Source organism: Onychostoma macrolepis, chromosome 16 (assembly GCF_012432095.1).
Source record: "Onychostoma macrolepis isolate SWU-2019 chromosome 16, ASM1243209v1, whole genome shotgun sequence".
In the NCBI taxonomy this organism is placed as follows: Eukaryota; Metazoa; Chordata; class Actinopteri; order Cypriniformes; family Cyprinidae; genus Onychostoma; species Onychostoma macrolepis.
Genome location: NC_081170.1, coordinates 27,238,210 through 27,259,352, shown reverse-complemented (window position 1 = coordinate 27,259,352; position 21,143 = coordinate 27,238,210). Strand labels below are relative to the sequence as shown.

General features: G+C 41.5%; 1 protein-coding gene across 1 annotated transcript in view; it reads right to left on the bottom strand.

The window, feature by feature from the left end:
• Positions 1-21,143, bottom strand: part of LOC131521605 (tumor necrosis factor receptor superfamily member 11B-like) — a 135,617-nt gene that overhangs the window by 73,755 nt on the left and 40,719 nt on the right. The window contains exon 3 of the mRNA XM_058746514.1: positions 7,266-7,481. Within this exon, the coding sequence (XP_058602497.1) occupies positions 7,266-7,481 (216 nt within the window). The remainder of the gene's footprint in view (positions 1-7,265; positions 7,482-21,143) is intronic.

Sequence of the window (21,143 nt, the reverse complement as noted above, 5' to 3'; positions counted from 1 at the left end):
TAAACGGAGCAATTCCAAGAGGGTCCTCGCACCTCGGTGCTCGGGCCCTAATAATAATAAACGGAGCAATTCCAAGAGGGTCCTCGCACCTCGGTGCTCGGGCCCTAATAATAAAAACGGAGCAATTCCAAGAGGGTCTTCGCACCTCGGTGCTCGGGCCCTAATAAACGGAGCAATTCCAAGAGGGTCCTCACACCATCGGTGCTCGGGCCCTAATAATAAACAGAGCAGATTCAAGAGGGTCCTCACACCATCGGTGCTCGGGCCCTAATAAACGGAGCAATTCCAAGAGGGTCCTCACACCATCGGTACTCTGGCCCTAATAAACAGAGCAATTCCAAGAGGGTCCTCGCACCTCGGTGCTCGGGCCCTAATAAACGTGAGCAATTCCAAGAGGCTCCTCGCACCTCGGTGCTCGGGCCCTAATAACCTAGAACACTATCTAACACTTGACGGCTGCTCTGTCAATTCTTCTTCATCAGTTAGGAACCTAGGTGCGCTGTTTGATAGCAATCTTTCATTTGAAAGCTATGTTTCTAGCATATGTAAAACTGTGTTTTTCCATCTCAAAAACATATCTAAATTGCGACCTATGCTCTCAACGTCAAATGCAGAAATGTTAATTTATGCGTTTATGACCTCAAGGTTAGACTATTGTAATGCTTTATTGGGTGGTTGTTCTGCACACTTGATCAACAAACTACAGTTGGTCCAAAATGCAGCAGCTAGAGTCCTTACTAGAACCAGGACGTATGACCATATTAGCCCGGTTCTGTCAACACTGCACTGGCTCCCTATCAAACATCGGATACATTTTAAAATCTTGTTAAATGGAGTTGATGAGTTAACTAAGGTTTGGGAGCAGGGCCACGCCTCAACCAATCAGCTCGTTACCCGTCAGCTACTTATGCAAACCTGACCTTCTCTGAACTGTTTGTCTCAGTTTCTTGTTCCCACCCACCCTTCCCCTCTAACTCATCCATCCGTCCCCTCTAATCCATCCATTCATCCCACTTCCTCCTAGGGTTGTTCTGATTCCGATACTAGTATCGGAAATTCCACAAAAAATTCTGCCATCGGTATCGGCGAATACTTGAACCCATGTACCGATCCGATACCATTTTCTTAAACAAGACCTATAGTTATGCGCGCTAGCTTAACGCTGCAAAAACGGAAATCAATTCTTCTTCGCTGCTCAGAATGCAAACACAGGAAGTTGTGCTGTGTTGCCATAAGCAACCACTATATAGAGCAGCGAAGAAGAAGTACAAACGTGCAAGCACATTGCCAGTAAATCACTTGCATATGCGACTAAATCTTCACCCTGAGCGACTAAATGATGTCTAATATTAGCCACTGGCTGATAAATAATCAGATTTTACTCGCCAGTATGTGAGTTGGAGGCTATGTATAAGTTTAGCGCAGATATATTGTCACTCGCCGAACACTCTGACTGAGTGCTTCAGAGTTTCTCTCTCCGACAAGCGATCTATTTTTCAGATCATCTGAATGAATGCGCAGCGCACCTGTATTTGACGCACCGTAAGCTCTAGTGTGAAGTGCACGACTTGACGTCGCTTTGCTTTTTTTCTCACACGCAGAGAGATGTAGAGCGTCAATTCCGAATAGTATGTAAACGATATTCTTTGTTGTATTTTCCTGTCAAAATAACGGAGTTCTTTTGGAATTCTTCAGTTTAACTGCCGGGTTCTCCGGTAGTAGGCGGAGCTAATGTGCAAACGACAATCTCATTGGCTGGAGCTCACCTATTATCGTCCCTGTTTTGATTTCAGCAAATCAGTTCGAGCAAACGCAGACAACGTGATTAATATTCATGAACCCAGCAGCTCATTAATCTTTAGTGCGTTTATATTGTTCTTAGAATTCATAGTATGATTATTATTATCTTATCAGTATTATTGATAGTTTTTTCCCCCATTTTTACAGAAACAGACTAAGAAGACTAGAAAACTAATATGCATTCATACATGGTTACCAAGTTTTAATTCTAATTGCTAAAGTTCTATCAATAAATAATACTTGATTATCATAATATATTTATAATGCTTGACTGACTGATGTTAAGAGTGTACTTTTTTCCAAACATTATATATTATATTTTTACTCGCCAGACTATCTATATCTATCTATCTATCTATCTATGGTGAAGCGCACCATAAAATAATTGTATCAATTCATACAGAGCAAGTAAGTAGTACATACAGCTGTATAACCAGATACACAGTATCGGAACAGTACTCGGTATCGGCCGATACCTTGAGCCTAGGTATCGGAATCGGTATCGGGAAGGGAAAAAGGGTATCGGAACATCTCTACTTCCTCCCCTCTCCTCCCCCTCCCTCCTCTCCTTATATCTTTAAACATCTCTTCCACAGGTTGCATCAAGGGGGGTCTTCTAATAACCCAACGTATTATCTACAGAGACGAAGCCCCCACTCTAAGTCTCTCTCAACAAGACTTCCCTGATCAGCCAGTTCAGAGAGTCATTACACCCCATCCCTTCCAATTCCTTTCATCCTGTCTTCATCATAATAAAGTATTATCTGCATGGTTGATGCATGGTCCTTGTTAGTGAACTACTTATAAAGCCCTGAATGGCTCAGCTCCTCAGTACTTGAGCGAGCTCTTATCACATTATAGTCTTCCACGTCCACTGCGTTCTCAAAACTCTGGCCGTTTGATAATACCTAGAATATCAAAATCGACTGCGGGCGGCAGATCCTTTTCTTATTTAGCACCCAAACTCTGGAACAATCTACCTAACACTGTTCGGGAGGTAGACACACTCTGTCAGTTTAAATCTAGATTAAAGACACATCTCTTTAGCCTGGCTTACACATAACACACTAATAAGCTTATATTATTCAAATCCATTAAAGGATTGTTAGGCTGCATTAATTAGATCAACCGGAACCGGGAACACTCCCCATAACACACAATGTACTGTACTCGTTACATCGTAAGTAGAATGGCATCTACACTAATATTTGTCTGGTTCTTTCCTATTCTGTTTCTCAGTCTGTATCTGATCAGATGGTGGATCAGCACCAAGAGATGATGTCTACAGCCCTGATCATCAGTGGAGACCAGGACACCTAGATGAGCCCCAGAGACATATCCCCAGTGAAGACCTCGATTAAAATACAATAAAACTAAAAATATAACAAAATAACTAAAAATATAACAAAATACCTAACTACATAATACTATTATTGTTAGAAATTGCAACAAAATAAAAATAGAAATATAAACTTTTGAACTGCGGGTTTCGTCTGGCCAGAGGAGAACTGGCCCCCTGACTGAGCCTGGTTTCTCCCAAGGTTTTTTTCTCCATTCTGTCACAGAGGGAGTTTTGGTTCCTTGCCGCTGTCGCCTCTGGCTTGCTCAGTTGGGAACACTTAATTTCTAGCGATTATCGCCGATTTGATTGCACAGATACTATTTAAACTAAACTGAGCTAGACAATGACATCTCTGAATTCAATAATGAAATGCCTTTAACTGAAAATTTAGTGTTTAATCTTGTCATTATACATTACTGACACTCTATCCTCCAATTTGATACTGTTAAGTGCTTTGACACAATCTGTATTGTTAAAAGCGCTATATACATAAAGGTGACTTGACTTGTGGCATTGTTTGGAGTCGCTCCAGAGGAGTTACAGCTGTCAGCATCAATGTGTAAAATTCTTGCCTTCTCCTCTTTGTTAGCGCGTAGAGCCATTCTATTGGCTCTATCCTCTCCCACCCACACATATTCAGTGGATCAGAGAAATGATTTATTGTCTCTACCTTGAAAAGATTAGGTACTCATTAAAGAGGATCGGGAAAACAATGCTTTAAGATGTGGCAACCTTTCATTGATTACGTTGACCATTTTAAATAATACCCTTTTATTGATTTGAATTTACTTTTTATTTTATTAATTTATTAATCTATTTATTTCCTTCTTTTCTCTGATGTAGTAATTATTATTATTATTATTATTATTATTCATTTTATTTTTAAACCTGTAATTCCTTTCTGAATTATCAGACAGCATGAGCGCTACTCTAGGGATTTGTTGGTAAGGGTTGGGGGATTGATAAATGTGATGTTAATTGGAAAAAAAATCTATAAAAATATTAAAACCAACTCCTCAGCATACCCAATAGCTCAGAAAAACTTGATGATGCAACAGAAATTATGAAGTCTCTCTTTTTCACTCATTCAAAAGAAAAACACAACCCTAGGTGTTTATACAGTGGCAAAATAAATAAAAAATAAAGAATCAACAGCAACAGACATTTCAGCACAGTAGTAGTGACATAATGAATTTCTTTACTTACAAGATTGATACTATCAGAGAGAAAAAATATAACCATGTATATAACCACCAATATAATATAATATAAGGGGTGCCCCCGAATTTTGAAAGCTGTGAACATTGGGAATGGCTAACTGATTTGTTTATCGGACAAAATGGTGGATTCTGCGTTATGATTGGTCAGATCACCTGTTTATCAAGCTCTTTGCAAAGGGTCAATTGGATGAGAACTGAACTGAGCTGGAAGATGACATCACTGTTTTCTCCAGAGCTGCTTAATGGATCAATTAAGCTCATTATAGAATTTATTATCTTTACAGTTATTGAAGCAATTAATTAATTATTTCAACTGAATAATGACTGTTTACTGTGGTCTTTTAGAGTTGCTTTACAGCAGAGCTGAATTCTGTTTGTATCAATCATCATTTTCCTGAGTTGGACCTGTAACCCAAAGGTCACGGGTTCCAGTACCAGCAGGGATTGTAGGTGGGGGTAGTAAATGTACAGAGCTCTCTTCCAACCTCAATACCACGACTGAGGTGAGACCCTTGAGCAAGGCACTGGTGTGTGTGTGCACTTGGATAGGATATATGCAGTGCACAAATTCAGAGTATGGGACACCATACTTGGCTACACGTCACTCATGTCACTGAAACAGTCTGTATAGTATAAAGCAATTTTAGTGGTGGCTAAAATTATTAGAACACTAGTATTTTCACCAGCTAAAAATGGTTCTAAGTCAGTTATTTCTATCCTTTGCTGTCAGTAGGAAATATCAGTTTACATCTCCAAACATTCATTTTTTGCCATTAATTGCAATAATCCCGTGAGATTTTTGTGTACACGAGGAGTCTGACAACAGCCAGTGTTCCACACAGAGATCTGATCTCATCATCATCCAGTCTGTCTGGAATGACATGAAGAAACAAAACAAACTGAGACAGACTAAATTCAGAAGAACTGTGGCAACGTCTCTAAGATGCTTAAAGAGAACTATATGTGCAAGTGCACTAAGGGCATGGTCACACCAAATGTTGATTTAATTTAGTTAATATAAGTTAATTGATAAAGAACATCTATTTATTACATTATTTTTGACAGCATCCTCATTTTACAGCATTTTTACACAAGTGCCTAAAACAGTGGTCTCAAACTCAATTCCTGGAGGGCCACAGCTCTGCAGAGTTTAGCTCCAACCAGCTCCAAATCACGCCTGGAAGTTTATAGTAATCCTGAAGACCTTTATTAGCTGGATCAGGTGTGTTTGATTAGGGTTGGAGCTAAACTGTGCAGAGCAGTGGAATTGAGGAATTGAGTTTGAGACCAATGGCATACAACTTTTAACAGTACTGTAGCTTTGCAGTTAGGTTTCTTGAAGTATCTTGGAGACATTGCCACAGTTCTTCTGGATTTAGTCTGTCTCAGTTTGTTCTGTTTCTTCATGTCATTCCAGACAGACCGGATGATGGTGAGATCAGATCTCTGTGTGGAGCCCTGGCTACTATGGATTATTTTCTCATTTAATTTTTTTGAGGAGGCACTGCCTCTCTTGCCTCCTTGGAGGAAATCTTTGGTCTAATGTAATTAAAGCAACCTGAGGATGTGTTGTGTATTGACTATTTTTACTATTGTAAATATCACTATTCACATTATAGAGCTTCATTATTTAATGTTGCATTTATCACATATCACTGTTAAAATTATACTTCATGTGGTATGAATGAAATATTGCCTTTGTGTGCCTTTAGTTTCTGTCTTAATTCTAAATTTAATTACTACTGTAGTGTGATGTCAATATGTTTGAGGCAAAAGTTTGAGTGTCCACATACTTTTGGCCATGTATGTATATGGTTACCATCTGTGGTTAACTTAACTGGCAACACTGTAATAATAATTCATTACGTTTGATCGTCTTTTAAACATGTAACCATAATGTACTTTACAAACATAATCAAACCAAAAATTATGGTTATACTAAATGTATAATTCCTTGCATAATCATTATAGCAGCTTGGTTAAATCATTATCAATGCACTGATATGAAAACAGAAGGAAATCAATACAGCTGACATTTGTATTATGTCAATTAAAAATTATGTCAAACATTTGAAAACACCCTTTTAAATGGTCTATATACAGTATGTTGATTAGTACAAAGAGATTTGTGAATATATTACAAAGGACATTAAAAACTGTAAAAATGCTATTTGTTACACTGTAGTAGAACAGGTTTTAACAGGTTGTATTATAATTCCTGATGTATTTTTATTGACCAACATCCACTTCAGTCTCTTGGTGATCTTGGAAACAATGACCACTTTGTTTTAACAGGACGATGCCTTTTTCCTGTTTTTTAATAATAAACAAAAATGTGTAATACATATCTAAGGGCATTTGAGGGTATGGCAAAAAAATAGGTAGTCTTGGTTTTAGTTTCTGACTTGACTGTGTACCCTCTTAAAATTTACAAAACAAACAAACAAACAAAATAAAAACCCCTGAACATCTTCTCCAATACCAAAACAAAGGTATCACCAAAGATTTCTTCGCCTTTTGCAGTTTTGTGTGGGTTCATGGCAAAATCCTGTTAACTACATAGCTCATGATCTTTTCTCTGTGGTCTCTATCTAAAAAGCAGTAAGCCAAGGTAGGGGATTGTCAGAATATGAGTCCAGAACAGACAGAGGGTCCTGCAGGGTGTTGGAGAACATTTCAGTAAGCCCGACCCCTTGGTTTGACAGAGATTGTATGACCCTCTGTCTGGTCATAAGGCCCAGGGCCCAACAGGACCAATTCCTAGCAGTGTACCTAAATCTATCACAGCTATTCCTGTGACAAATTAGACAAATTAAGTCCATTATTTACCAAAACTGACAGCAATTATCTTCTAAGCAAACTTCATTTTCATTGAATAAAACAAAGGCTGGAATATTGCTTACCGGTGTGACACTCTGTGTGCTGATGGGAGCAGTCAAAGTTGAACTCTTTACTCTCAGTGTCACACAGAGTATCCTGGGTGGCTGTACCTGGTCTTACAGTCTTCAGGCCCAGTTGAGTGCAGTTCCTGTGGGGTATGCATGGCTCAGTGGATGAAGATGTGCTGGAGAAATAACCCGGGGAACACTTCTCACACAAGGTGTTCCTCTCTGGTGTGCCTGCAGGACATATCCATGCACTATCAATACACAATTGCAATGTGTAATTTTAGAATACAGAATACTTTGAATAGCAAAGTCTATTCTTCTATGCAAATCAGGCATATTCATGGTATTCGTCTGAATAAATAACATACTGTAGAAATAATCCTGAACTCTTATTGTTCAGTTTCTATTTTGTGCTACCTTGTTTTCAGATTAAATTGAAAGGGTATATTTATTAGATACTGTAGTAGAATTAATGAATGTTAGTATTTTAGAACATGACTCAGGATCTATTCAGTGAAACATAACTACTGGTCCATACTGACAATGAAATGTCTAATGCAAAATTGAAAGCATGTGCATGAACAGTATACAATAAACAGTTAGAGCATCTTTAGTTTTTAAGAAAACAAATCTTTTTATTTGAAAAATCTTTTTTTCCCCTTAAACTCCTATATCTACGTTTGAGAACATAACATCTTACGAATGTACCCTCTGTGAAAATACTGTAATATCTGGAAAAAAAATAAAAATAAAAAAATAAAATAAATAAATAATAATAATTTAATTAAACCTGAACACCCATGTAGTCTGGTGTATGGAACATAGGAAGTGAGAATTTTATAACAAGAATTGGAGATGTCTATTTAAGGATTACTCACTTAGACAAATGCTATTCACACATGACCAACAGAAACCAGCCACTCACATGTTTAGGTCAAAAATGAGTCGGATCTATAAATGACTAAACAGAATTTGACCTATTACAGTTTTTCTCAATCGATCTGACACATTTCTCCAAACTCAGGTCACTGTTCTCAAAACAGTTAACACAGTGATCTGAATACTTTGTAATTGTCCTAAACAGATTGTAAGTTTTTGTTAATTTTATACAAATGTAACACTCCACGTAGTATGTCGTGGAGGCCACACGAATAAAAGAGGGAATCAACCGTTCCAAGTAAGAATGGGAAACCAAAAAACCAGGGTGCGGTAAAGTTGGTTTTATGTTGGACATTCGTTAGACATTCGATCTTTACTTCAGCATTAATTTATATGTAATCGCATAATAGTCATGGATCATGCTGTGTCTCGTTCAGATCACATTTAATATAAAATATCAAAAATATAGCCGCAAGCAGTGATGATGGGCCCAAGCCGTCAGTGCAAATGTCACCCAGGCATCAGGAAAACGGTGCACAGCGGGCACATGCATTTACAGTAACTCTTTGGCAGTCTGGTTTTAAGGGTTACAGTAATGAAAGGGTTACACTTTAACATGAAGAGTGTGAAACACACACACACACACACAGAACAATATATAAAACTTTGTTAACCTTTACAATACAGTTTCATTTGTTAAGATTAGCTAATTAACATTAAATAATTAACTAACATTAATTAATTAACATGAACAATATTTAAATAGCATTTATGAATCTTAGTTAATATTACGTTCAAAATTTACTATTACATTATTAATGAAAATGTAATGTTGTATCTGTTAAAGGGTTAGTTCACCCAAAAATGAAAATTAGTCCATGTTTTACTCACCCTCAAGGCATCCTAGGTGTATATGACTTTCTTCTTTCAGACGAATCCAATCAGAGTTATATTAAAAATTGTCCTGGCTCTTTCAAGATTTATAATGGCATGGGCGGGTGTTTTTGTTTTTGTTGTTTAGTCCAAAAGTAGTCAAATAAAGCGCATAAATCCATATTAAGACACGCATCACATGGCTCCGGAAGGTGAACAAAGGCCTCCTGTAGCGAATCGATGCGTTTTTGTAAGAAAGAACTTTAGGATGATTCCAAAGGCCTGGCGTTAGAGGGGGCGTCAAACACGGAACATGATTTTTTACCGATTTTTACCTAGGATGCCTTGAGGGTGAGTAAAACGGGAGCTATTTTTAATTTTTTTTTTCATTTCATTTTATTAACACTATCAAATATATATTAAAATACTGTAAATATATATTGTTCTTTTTTAGTTCATGTTAATTAATGCATTTACTAATGGTAACAAATGAGACCTTATTGTAAAGTGTTACCAAAACCTTTAACCCCTTAACTGTCACTCACAGTTTTGAACAGAGACATTATAGTGCACTATCCAAACTTAAATTTTTATAATTCATGAATGAAAATATTTTGTAACATGATTTTAATGTACCATTTCCATGGTAATGCAATGTCTGATTTTAAAATGGGTTTCAAAGGATGAATTTTGAGATTTTAAGTTTTCTACTGATAAATAATTTCTTCTGATTTCTAATTTGTGATAGAGAAAAAGGCAACTAAGAAGACTTTCTGTGACAAAGGTCAGAACTCCTGTTATGATGTAGATTTATTTCAGGTGCACTCCTGTCATAAATTAATCTATTACTTTTCCTACATAATTTTTTAACAGAAAAAGTGGTAAAATACCTATTTAGGAGTCTTAGACCTTTCCAACGATATATAGTTTGTCATGATTAGATTAGGATTTAATTGTAAAATAGTGAAGTAAACGTAGGCGTCCCACAGGGTGGACGGTGACAGTTAAGAGGTTAATTATCTATAAGCATTTTTAAAACTGATTTTAATAATCAATAAGCATTTTTGCCTGCATTTCAGCTTAATATTTTAGAAAAAAAAAAATAATAATAAAAAATGTACAGATATAAATGAAGAGACTTTTAAACAGGGCCAGTTTAGTTTAGACAGTTTAGTTTAGTTGTAAACATTAAATAACTATGTTAGATAACATGAACAATATTTATAAAGCATTTATGAATCTTAGTTAATATTATGTTCAAAATGTACTACTACATTATTAATTAAAATGTTTAGTTAATGTACATTAGTTAATGTACCATGAACTAACATGAACATTTTTATTAACTAACACTAATAATTTTAATAATTTGCCAATACATTATTAAAATGTTATGTTGTGTATGTTAACATTATTTAATGTACCATGAACTAAGATGAACATTTTTATTAAATAACATTAACAATAGTATTTCAGCCTGAAATGTCAGCTAAAAGTCTGATAGTTTTTAAGTTTCTGTTAGCCTTTAGAACATTATAAAATTCATGAAACTAAGCATGTTTCCTCAGAATGATGTGTCCTTCATATATTAAAAGTTTTGAAGAGTTTGGATAATGCACTTTAAAGATAAAGATAAGAAAATTACTGTTTCCTTTTTTTACTGTTATTTTAATAAATCACCATGGCAACACTGTTCAAGATATCCAAAATCCCTTTTGAAATTTACTGTTTTTTTCAACTTCTTACACACAAAATCTTTACTTGTCACACAATTTCTGAAACCTGACACTCAAACAGCAGAAGCACACACAAAATCTGCAAAACCTTACACTAATTCTCACCATTTGACTCAGTTTTCAATTTCAGAAAACACTTTTTGCAAAACACAACACACGATTCTCTATGTAACACACAAAAATCTAAAAGGAAGTATCTTGATTTCCTTTTTCAAACACAACCATTTAAAATGCCACACTAATTCATCAGTGCTTCACACTAACTCCTCACATGCACAAACACTCATTGCTTTATTTAACACCAACCAATCATGGCTTTAGAATAGGCCTATAAATAGGCCACAGGTCAAGTTATACAGTTTTTCTTGCTTCATCGCTTTGATGCATTTCTCAGATCAAAAATGAAATTCTCAAAACTACTTTATTCAACCTCCACATCATCTAGTCACTTGTGCACATCATAAAAGCAGTTTCTCATTCTTTTGAAGAAGTTGCGATTGCTTTGGTACATTCATGCAACTGATTGTCTGTGGTTTCCTACATTATCAGTTGCTAATGTCATGTTGCTCAAAATGTATTATATAGTTCTCTGTGCAAGTCAGACCACTAGTAAAAGTGTAACTGTGAATTCGATCCAGTCTCTTTCAATCAATATCACACATACAGTAGTGTAAATTTGTACTTTTGAAATGGATATATGGCATATATAAGAAGTGCAGCTTTCTGCATTTCAATACAGTAACTGTCATCCAAACTGTTGCTCTAACAGAGTTCAGTGTTATATTGACAACATGACTAAGTATTTTGATTATCTTGTTTGTGAACAAGGAAACAAGGACTTTTTGTTATGATGGCACTGATATGTTCATTGACATAAATACTTACTTTTGAGAGATGAACTATAGATTTTGAGTAAGTTACAGGCTTTTGCAGGTAATCCATTGTGTGGTGCTGTTTGCACAAATTGTTTTGAGAAATGCACATACTTCCAATGTAATGCCAGTATTACAGTAAGGATAATTCAAGAAATGCCCCAAAGTGACGAAGAAAAACTGTAGGTTTTGAACAATGGATGCAAACAATGTATTTCCTTTCTTTCTTACTGTGTAATACTGTATTCAGAACCACATTGTCAACCTCACACTTGTTGCAAAACTCTACACACAGTGATTTGCAAAACACTAAACACACTTAACATACATTACACACAAAAATCTATCATGAAGTCACTTCCTTGCAATACCAAAGCACTGACTGTCAAATTACCGCACCGTCCAACCAATTGGTTCAGCACAGTCATCAGGTGTGCAAACACTTGTTTGCTTAATTGTAGACACACCAATCAGGTGTATAAGCACTATAAAAAGCAGCAGGTGAGTTCATCGGTCTTCAAGCACAATGGAAAGAGTCAGAGAAAGAGTAAGACGAGGAGGAGAACGAGGAGATCGAGGAGGAGGACGAGGAGGAAGGGGAGGAAGAGGAATCAACAGAGGAGGAATCAACAGAGGAAGAGGAAGAGATGGAGGCCATGCTGGAGGTAGAGGTAGAGGAAGAGGAAGAGGAAGACAAGAAGGTGCTCAAAGAGGACCGAATCTGACAAATGAGATCCGCGCAACACTGGTTGACCACGTTGTCAACCACGGCCTGACGCTGAGGGAGGCTGGACTGCGAGTACAGCCAAATCTAAGACGATACACAGTGGCAAGTGTGATAAGAACATTTCGACTGGAAAATAGGTATTGTAAAAATATCATCACATCAAAAACATCTGCACGGTTTCAGTAACCGCTTACAGTACTGTATTCTATGCACTATCAGCACTTCTGTTACCTTTTCCTGTGAAATTACTGTACTATTGTATACTGTTTTTTTTTTTTTTTACATAGGATTGAGGGTCAGGAACGACAAGGGGGAAGGCCTCCTATGTTCACAGAACAGCAAGAGAGGGAGATAGTAAACATGGTTTTGGCCAACAATGCTATAACACTCAATCAGCTCCAAGCTAACATTGTCAATAACCATGCCAGTTTCAACGATATCCATCAGGTCTCAACATCAACACTGGCACGCATCCTAAAAAAAAACATATTCAAATGAAGCAAATTTATCGAGTGCCTTTCGAGCGCAATTCCGAAAGGGTGAAACGACTGCGGCATGATTATGCAGAGGTATGTATTCACTTTAGCAGTGTGATCTTGCATACTGTCTCATAATATTTTACTGTACTGTAATATGTATACTAGATCTACACTGAACTACACAATTTTGCCTGACACTGTTCTTCAGGGAGTTTTACGAATGGATGGAGAGGAGATCCAGCATGAGTTAATTTACGTAGATGAGGCTGGGTTCAACCTGACGAGAACACGAAGGAGGGGAAGAAACATCATGAGAGTCAATGTCCCAGGACTATAGTCAATGTCCCAGGACAACGTGGGGGTAATATAACACTCTGTGCAGCCATTACACAGAATGGGGTCCTCCACCGCCATGCCCATATGGGCCCTTACAACACAGCACTCATACTTAGATTCTTGGACCAATTGCACAACATAACAGCAGCAAATCAAATCGATCATATGCAATACATTGTTGTCTGGGACAATGTGTCTTTCCACTGCTCTGCTCTGGTTCAGAACTGGTTTCAGCAACATCCACATTTCACCGTCCTATATCTTCCACCATACTCTCCATTCCTCAACCCTATAGAAGAGTTTTTCTCGGCATGGCGGTGGAAGGTATATGATCTCCGTCTCCAGGCTGAGGTACCCCTCATCCAAGCCATGGAGGAGGCCTGTGACCAGATGGAGGTAGCAGCAATGCAAGGATGGATTCATCATTCAAGACGTTTCTTTCCAAGGTGTCTTGCTAATGACAACATTGCCTGCGATGTTGATGAAATTCTCTGGCCAGATCCAGCTAGGCGAAGAGACAATGTCTAGTTTTTTTTGTTTTTTGTTAACAGTAAACTTACAGTACAATACGTAAAGTGACATTTTGTTACAGTATTATGAATCTCCATGTCAACATTTTGGGCGTGTTGAGAAATAAATGAGTTTCTTCAGTCTGCAACATTGGTCTTGTGTAGTGTTTGGTGGATTTACATTATATTTGTACTTTGTTGATGGTAGCCTACTCTAATCATAGGGAAGTAGAAGTGCTAAAAGTGTTTTTGGGTTTATCACAGCAGAGTGTAACTCATGCAAACAGAGTATAGTAATGTGAAACGTGTGTTCCATATGGTAACAAAGTGTGGTCTTTAAACAGAAGTGTATAGTTTTTACAAGAGTGTTTAATTATGCAAAGGATCTGTAGTGTTTTACTAATTGGGTGTGTGGTTGTGATAATTGTGTGTAGTGTTTTGAAAACATGGGCCCTGTTTTGAAAATCGTGCTTAAGCAATCCAAAAAAACTGTAACTTATCCAGATATTATAATTAATTATAAAGAGTTATGATTAAATATTAATATTCGACCTTAGAGCTAATTTACTACAGCGTCCACAACTTGATGCAACTATATATGTCAGGGGATCACACCCTGAGGAAAAGGAGTTTATTTATAAAGAGTCAATGGCAATGGGCTTTCAAGAACCATCTGAGAACATGTGATGACAGCCATTATTTTGAGACAAAGTTAATTTAAGTATCATGAAGTTGGCTTCCTTAATGGAAATAACTGTATAAAAAGTCTCATATGCAGAGTTACGATGAATCCCTGAATCTATGAGACTGATATGATACTGAACTAATATGTCTATAGTTTTTACTCATGCAGGTCCTATGCATGGCATAGGATAATTACAAGACATGGTGGTGGCTAAAAATGAAGACTGCATTTGCTGAATCAAGAGATGGTTTGGATAACAAAGGTTAAGGGAATTAAGCATTTGAGGTAAAAATTATTTTAAGAACTGCTCATAGCACATTTTACTTTAAATAGTCAAAACTGAGATCTGAAATAGAAACTTTGACATCTGGAACTTTGGTGAATAATGAAGGGATCTATATTGTAATGAATTTAATATTATAGTCTGTCTAAGTTAAAAGTTTGGTGAAACTGTCAAAAGATAATTTGCAGGGTAAGAGAGAGAGAGAGAGAGACTGCTGGAGTGGAGGCAGGGACAGTGCTCTGCCTCTCTTATCTGCCTACTAAGCAAGAGTAACCAAAACAAAGCAATGATATTAAGGCCAAAACATTCCAGTGATTTTTCTCAAAATAAAAATCCTTAATGAACAGGCAAACTAAGAGACTACGTACAAACTAGGTAAAACTGATAGGGAAATGTTAAGTTTAAATCCTTCCGATTTGACACAAAAAGCAAACCTTAAATAGGAGCTGCTTCAATATTCATGTGTCTAGTATATATGCGTGCATAAGGATGATTACTCTATATTTTGGTGGACAATTCTGTTCCTGTTTTGTGTATATTGTGTCACTAACTTCTGGAATGAGTGTTTTATCATTACAGATTGGTTAAATGAAATTACAAACTTTACAGAAGTTTACAGAAACTTTACATAATTCTGAGAGAATCTGACGAAAAGAGGATACAGAACATGGGACGAGCTTTAACTTATTCAGCTCAGTCTGCTACGGGTAATAATGACTTGTTTTGGCCTTTATAATGCTGATTTGAATCACTCTCTGGATTAATATGTTTAAGAGTGTTTATATGATTTGGATCTGTGGAATTGAAGATTGCCGTCCATAATGGGTTAAAAACCCATGTCTAAATTCAACTGAGGGTCTAAATTTAAACAAGTTAACGTTTTGTTATTCGAATGGTAAAGGTAAATATTTTAGACTTGACGGCAGAGAAACAGTGACACATTGGCTAAGTCACTAACCAAATTATCCACATAAAGAAAGGCTGGTGGGAAAACAAAGCAGTGAATACAGTTTAGGTAATATGGGTTAAAGGCAAAAGCTGCTATAAGGCTGTGTGTGTGTTTATTCATTTAGCCCGGCTTCCAGAGAATAATATGTAGTTCCTCTTCAGTTGCGTCCGAAAATGCTATGGGAAGTGTAATCTGTCCAGTGGATGGGCGAGACGTCACGGGCGGGTGACGTAATGGCCAGGAAGCATAAAAGCAAATGCGGTGGAACCGGCGTCAGCTTTTTGTCATTCAGCAACGACTACTCTGTGTGTGTATCTGTAGATCTGTGTTTTGAGTCTTATCTAGTGTTGTTTGTCCCTACACAATCACTTGAAATAAGCTCCACAATGTCTAAAGTGCTGAGAAAACTAAGCACTTGAAGGGCGAGAGCAGATCTCATTACAGGCTGTGTGTTCTTCACTGCTGGGGACTCCCCAGAATGTTGGAGTCAGAGTGGCACTCCCGGGCCGAAGCCTTCTAGCAGAAGGCGGATCTGTGGACCGTCATTCTCCCTGGATAGTCTTTGACTGCCTATGGCCCAGGACTTCTGAGGGCCGGCCTCTCTGGGGAAGAGCGGTGTACACCGCGGTACACGTTGCCTGTCTCTCCTCAGTGCCCTCAGGAGATTGGTCTGCCAACCCTGCCACGTATGGTGTTCCAGGGCGCAGCAGTCTCCAGCGAGTGCTTCTCTCAGTTTCTTCCGCCCCCGGAAACATAGCGGAGCTGAGATGCTCGCCACCCCTTCGGGGGTCTCTAGAGCAGCTTGTTTGACTTTCTCCTGCCGGTGTGCCATTCCAGGACACCGATTACACCAGAGGCCAGTCTCGAGAGACCGGTTCCCTTAGTAGATTATTTGGCAGCGTGGAAACTACTGCCAAATGTGTCTCGGTGGATCCTGCATACTGTAGAGAGAGGCTACAGAATTCAGTTTGGTTCTCCTCCGCCTCGATGCAACGGGGAGAATCCCACTCTTGTGGGCCCCGAGCAGGCTCTGGTAATGAAACAAGACGTAGAGTATTCTCTTGAGGAAGGAGGCCATCGAGGTGATCCCTCCTCACGAAAGAGAGTCCGGGTTCTACAGCCGGTACTTCATAGTTCCCAAGAAGGATGGAGGGTTGCGTTCCATTTTAGATCTGCATCAGTTGAACCGCTCAGTCAGCAGACTGAAGTTCAAGATGCTCAAACAGGTTGTGTCTCAGATCAGGTCCTAGGACTGGTTTGTCACAATCGATCTAAAAGACGCATACTTCCGTATCTCCATCCTTCCCACTCACAGTGAGTTCCTGAGGTTTGCTTTCGGGGGCGAAGCTTACCAATATCGGGAGCTCCGTGTCGCCGCGTAACGCTAGCGATGGATGCGTCCCTCACCGGTTGGGGAGCGGTCATGGAGTGGTCTCCATCTCATGTGGCACATCAATTGGCTGGAGTTGCTGGCTTTGTTTCAGGCTCTGAAACACTTTCTCCCAGACCTAAAAGATCACATGTCTCTTACATCAACCACCAAGGAGGTCTGTGGTCACGCCCCCTGTACAGGCTGGCGCACCAGATCCTTGTGTGGTCCCAGGGCAAACTCCTCTTGCTGAGAGCAGTTTACATCTCAATGTGGGAGCAGACATCCTGTCGAGGCAGGGGCCGAGAGCCGGGGAATGGATGCTTCACACCGAGGTGGTGAAGCAGATCTGGAGAGTGTTTGGCCAGGCACAGGTGGATTTCTTCGCTACTCAGGAGACAGCACAATGTCCCCTTTGGTACTCTCTAACTCATCCAGCTCCACTGGGGCTGGATGCCATGGTACAGATGTGGCCGAGGCTTCGTCTGTACGCTTTTCCCCCGATCGCTCTGCTCCCGGGAGTTCTGGTGAGAGTGGTCCGGGACGAGGTCAGTCTACTTCTGGTAGCACCGTTCTGGCCGGGCCGAGTACGGTTCTCGGACCTGATTTCTTTCCTCGACGGCTCTCCATGGGAGATTCCCGTCAGGAGGGATCTCCCGGAGATGTGGAATTTGTGGGGGTGGCCCCTGAGGGGGCGCAATTCATAGCTTCCGGTCTCTCAACCGAGGTTGTTGAGACCATCCTCCAATCCAGAGCTCCCTCAACAAGGAAACTGTACGCCTTGAAGTGGAAACCTTTCACTTCATGGTGCGGAGACCACCAGCTCGACCCAGTCAACTGCCCGATTGGTACAGTTCTAGAGTTCCTGCAGGCCCGACTCTCCCCAGGGTTGACCCACTCCACCTTGAAGGTTTACGTGGCGGCAATTCGGCCTACCACACATCTCTTGGTGGGTAATCAGTGGGTGGATACCCCCTAGTTACACGTTTCCTCCACAGCATGAGGAAATTGTATGCCCTGAAGTGAAAGTGTCACTTCATGGTGTGGAGGTTGCCAGCTCGACCCAGTCAACTGCCCGATTGGTACAGTTCTGGAGTTCATGCAGGCTGGTTCCTCCACACGGTTAACCCACTCCACCTTGAAGGTTCACGCGGTGGCAATTCGGCCTACCACACCTCTCTTGGTGGGCAATCAGTGGGTAGACACCCCCTAGTTACAAGTTTCCTCCAGAGGCTGAGGCCTCCGGCCAGAGAGCTTATGCTATGTGGTGGATCAGGATGCTATTCCATAGCCTCGAGTCCTCTGCTCTCCCCTTTCCTGAAGCTGACGCCGGTTCCACCTCACATGCTTTTATTTTTCCTGGCTGTTACGTCACCCGCTCGTGAAGTCTCGCCCATCCATTGGACAGATTACACTTGTATTCAGAGCCGGTCACGCTGAAAATTTTCCCATAGCGTTTTCGGACGCAGAGTCTTGTTCCCTCGAGGAACGTCTCGGTTATGTATGTAACCCTCATTCCCTGAAGGAGGTAACGGAGACATCACGTCGGATGACCGACGAATTGGGATCTCGCCAGAGAGACCAATCCACTTCGAGTGTAACTAAACGAGCCAATGGACATTGGCATGCGATCATTGCATCCAGCTGCCGCTGATCACAGCGTGAGTATAAGAGGCAGCAGGTGCACTGCATTAATTCATGCTTTCGCTGAGGAGCCGAGCCGGTGACCCGGCCGCTCAGCGGTGGTACAGCAACTGTGGCAACGGAACGTGGCGTCTCCGTTCCCTCCTTCAGGGAACGAGGGTTACATACATAACCTAGATATTCCCTTTCAGTCGGTCACTCCGAGTCACGTCGGATGACCGATGAATTGGCATCCCTACCAAAGCGCCACAGGAGCTGCCCCTTCCAGTGCCCTGTGTAGGCCTCCTGATCCTACCTATAAGACGATAGGACCGGGCTCTACACAGAGAAGGTCAACTACTGTTGTCCCTTGAGCAACCCAGACAGTAGGACTTGGATAACACTGGGAAGCATGCCCTTCCGTTTGGAAGAGGCACACTGCGGAGTCACCTCCTCCCAGAAGGGGTTAAGTGGCATTTAGACATGTGAAGTAACCCCGTAGGGCCCTATTGCACATAGAAGTTTCTGAGATGGCTTAGGCTGCATCATTAGAGATGGCAGAACGTGGTCTGCCAGGGGAAACACGACTCTAATAAGCATACCGTGGAGTACACATATGGGATCCCGGCAGGGTCACTCATATGGGCACCAACCGCACACCAGATCTCAAGAATTCATTGGCTGAAAGGCCTGGCGCCAGATGCTCCGTCATGTCCGGACACCGGAGTGCTGGAGGACTCGACAGGTTTTGCCTGGTTAAGGAACTCTCTGGAGAATTAGGCGTAAGAACGCCGCAAGCTGACTCTGAGCCTGGCCTCTCAATGCCACTACCCGTTTGAGGTGAGAACACGGGAGGAAACCGGATCGACACGTAGGCTATAAAACCTAGCGAACGTGTTAGGAGTCGCCCAACCCGCAGCTCTACAGATGTCTGCTAGCGAGGCACCACGAGCCAGCGCCCAGGACAATGCGACACCCCTAGTGGAGTGAGCATGCAACCTGAGCGGGCAGGGCACACCTTGTGCATCATAGGCCAAGGTGATGGCATCCACTATCCAGTGGGCTATGCTCTGCTTGGAGACAGGCTTCCCCTTCTGCTGTCCACCGTAACAGACTAAGAACTGTTCTGAGGTCCTGAAGCTCTGAGTTCTATCCACGTACTGTCGCAGTGCACGTACAGGACAGAGCAAAGCTAGGGCTGGGTCTGCCTCCTCCAGGGGCAGCGCTTGCAGGTTCACTACCTGGTCCCTGAAGGGAGTGGTAGGAACCTTGGACACATAGCTGGGCCGGGGCCTCAGTGTTGCACTGGAGTCAGCCGGCCCAAACTCAAGGCACGATTCATCGACCAAAAATGCCTGCAGTTCCCCCACCCTCTTGATCGAGGCCAATGCAGTCAGGAGTAGGGATTTCATAGAGAGAAACTTCAACTCGACTGACTGCAAAGGCTCGAAGGGGGCAGTTTGTAGGGCTCTTAGCACCAATGCCAAATCCCAAGAAGGTAGGGATGGAGGCTTAGGAGGGTTTAACCTCCTGGCCCCCCTAAGAAACCTGACAACCACATCGTGCTTCCCCACCGACCTCCCCTCTACGGGGTCGTGGTGAGCGGAAATAGCAGCAGCATAAACCTTAAGGATCGAGGGGGACAGCCTACGCTCCAACACTTGTTGCAAAAAGGAAAGCACGGCTCTGATCGAACATCTCTGGGGGTCCTCACGGTGAGAGGAACACCATTCGATGAACAGGTTCCACTTCAGCGCATAGGCCCGTCTTGTGGACGGTGCTCGTACTGAAGCGATAGTGAGAACTACCTCCTGGGGCAGATCACCTAGAACCTCCGCGTCCCGTCCAGGGACCACACATGGAGTTTACACAAGTCTGGAAGCGGGTTCCAGAGGGTGCCCCGTCTCTGAGAAAGCAGATCCTTCCTCAGAGGAATCGGCTGTCGCGAGGAGCATGAGTTCCGGGAACCAGGTCCTTTTGGGCCAATATGGAGCCACTAACAAGACCTGCTCCTTGTCCTCCCTGATCTTGCACAGTGTCTGTGCTAGCAGGCTCACTGGGGGGAACGCATATTTGCGCAGGTCCTGGGGCCAGCTGTGTGCCAGTGCATCTGTGCCGAGCGTTGCCTCAGACAGGGAGTAGAACCACTGGCAGTGGGTGGTTTCCGGAGATGCAAACAGGTCTACCTGAGCAACTCCGAACCAACTCCAAATCAGCTGGACCACCTGGGGATGGAGTCTCCACTCCCCAGGGAGTCCCGCTCGAGACAGCTCGTCGGCCGCCTGATTGAACACTCCTGGGATGTGGATGGAAGGGACCGCAGATGCTTCTGGCGAGTTGCGACATGCGACGGGAGCGTAAACCGCCTTGCAACGGTCGCAGTGTTGTCCGTATGGATCAGAACGTTCTTGCCCCGAAGGCGCCCTCTGTGGCGGCTCAAGGCAAGGCGTACTGCCAGCAACTCGAGGCAATTGATATGCCAACGCAGTTGGGGACCCGTCCACACCCCTGACACTGCGTGCCCGTTGTACGTGGCTCCCCAGCTGGTGGGCGAGGCATCCGTGAATACCACA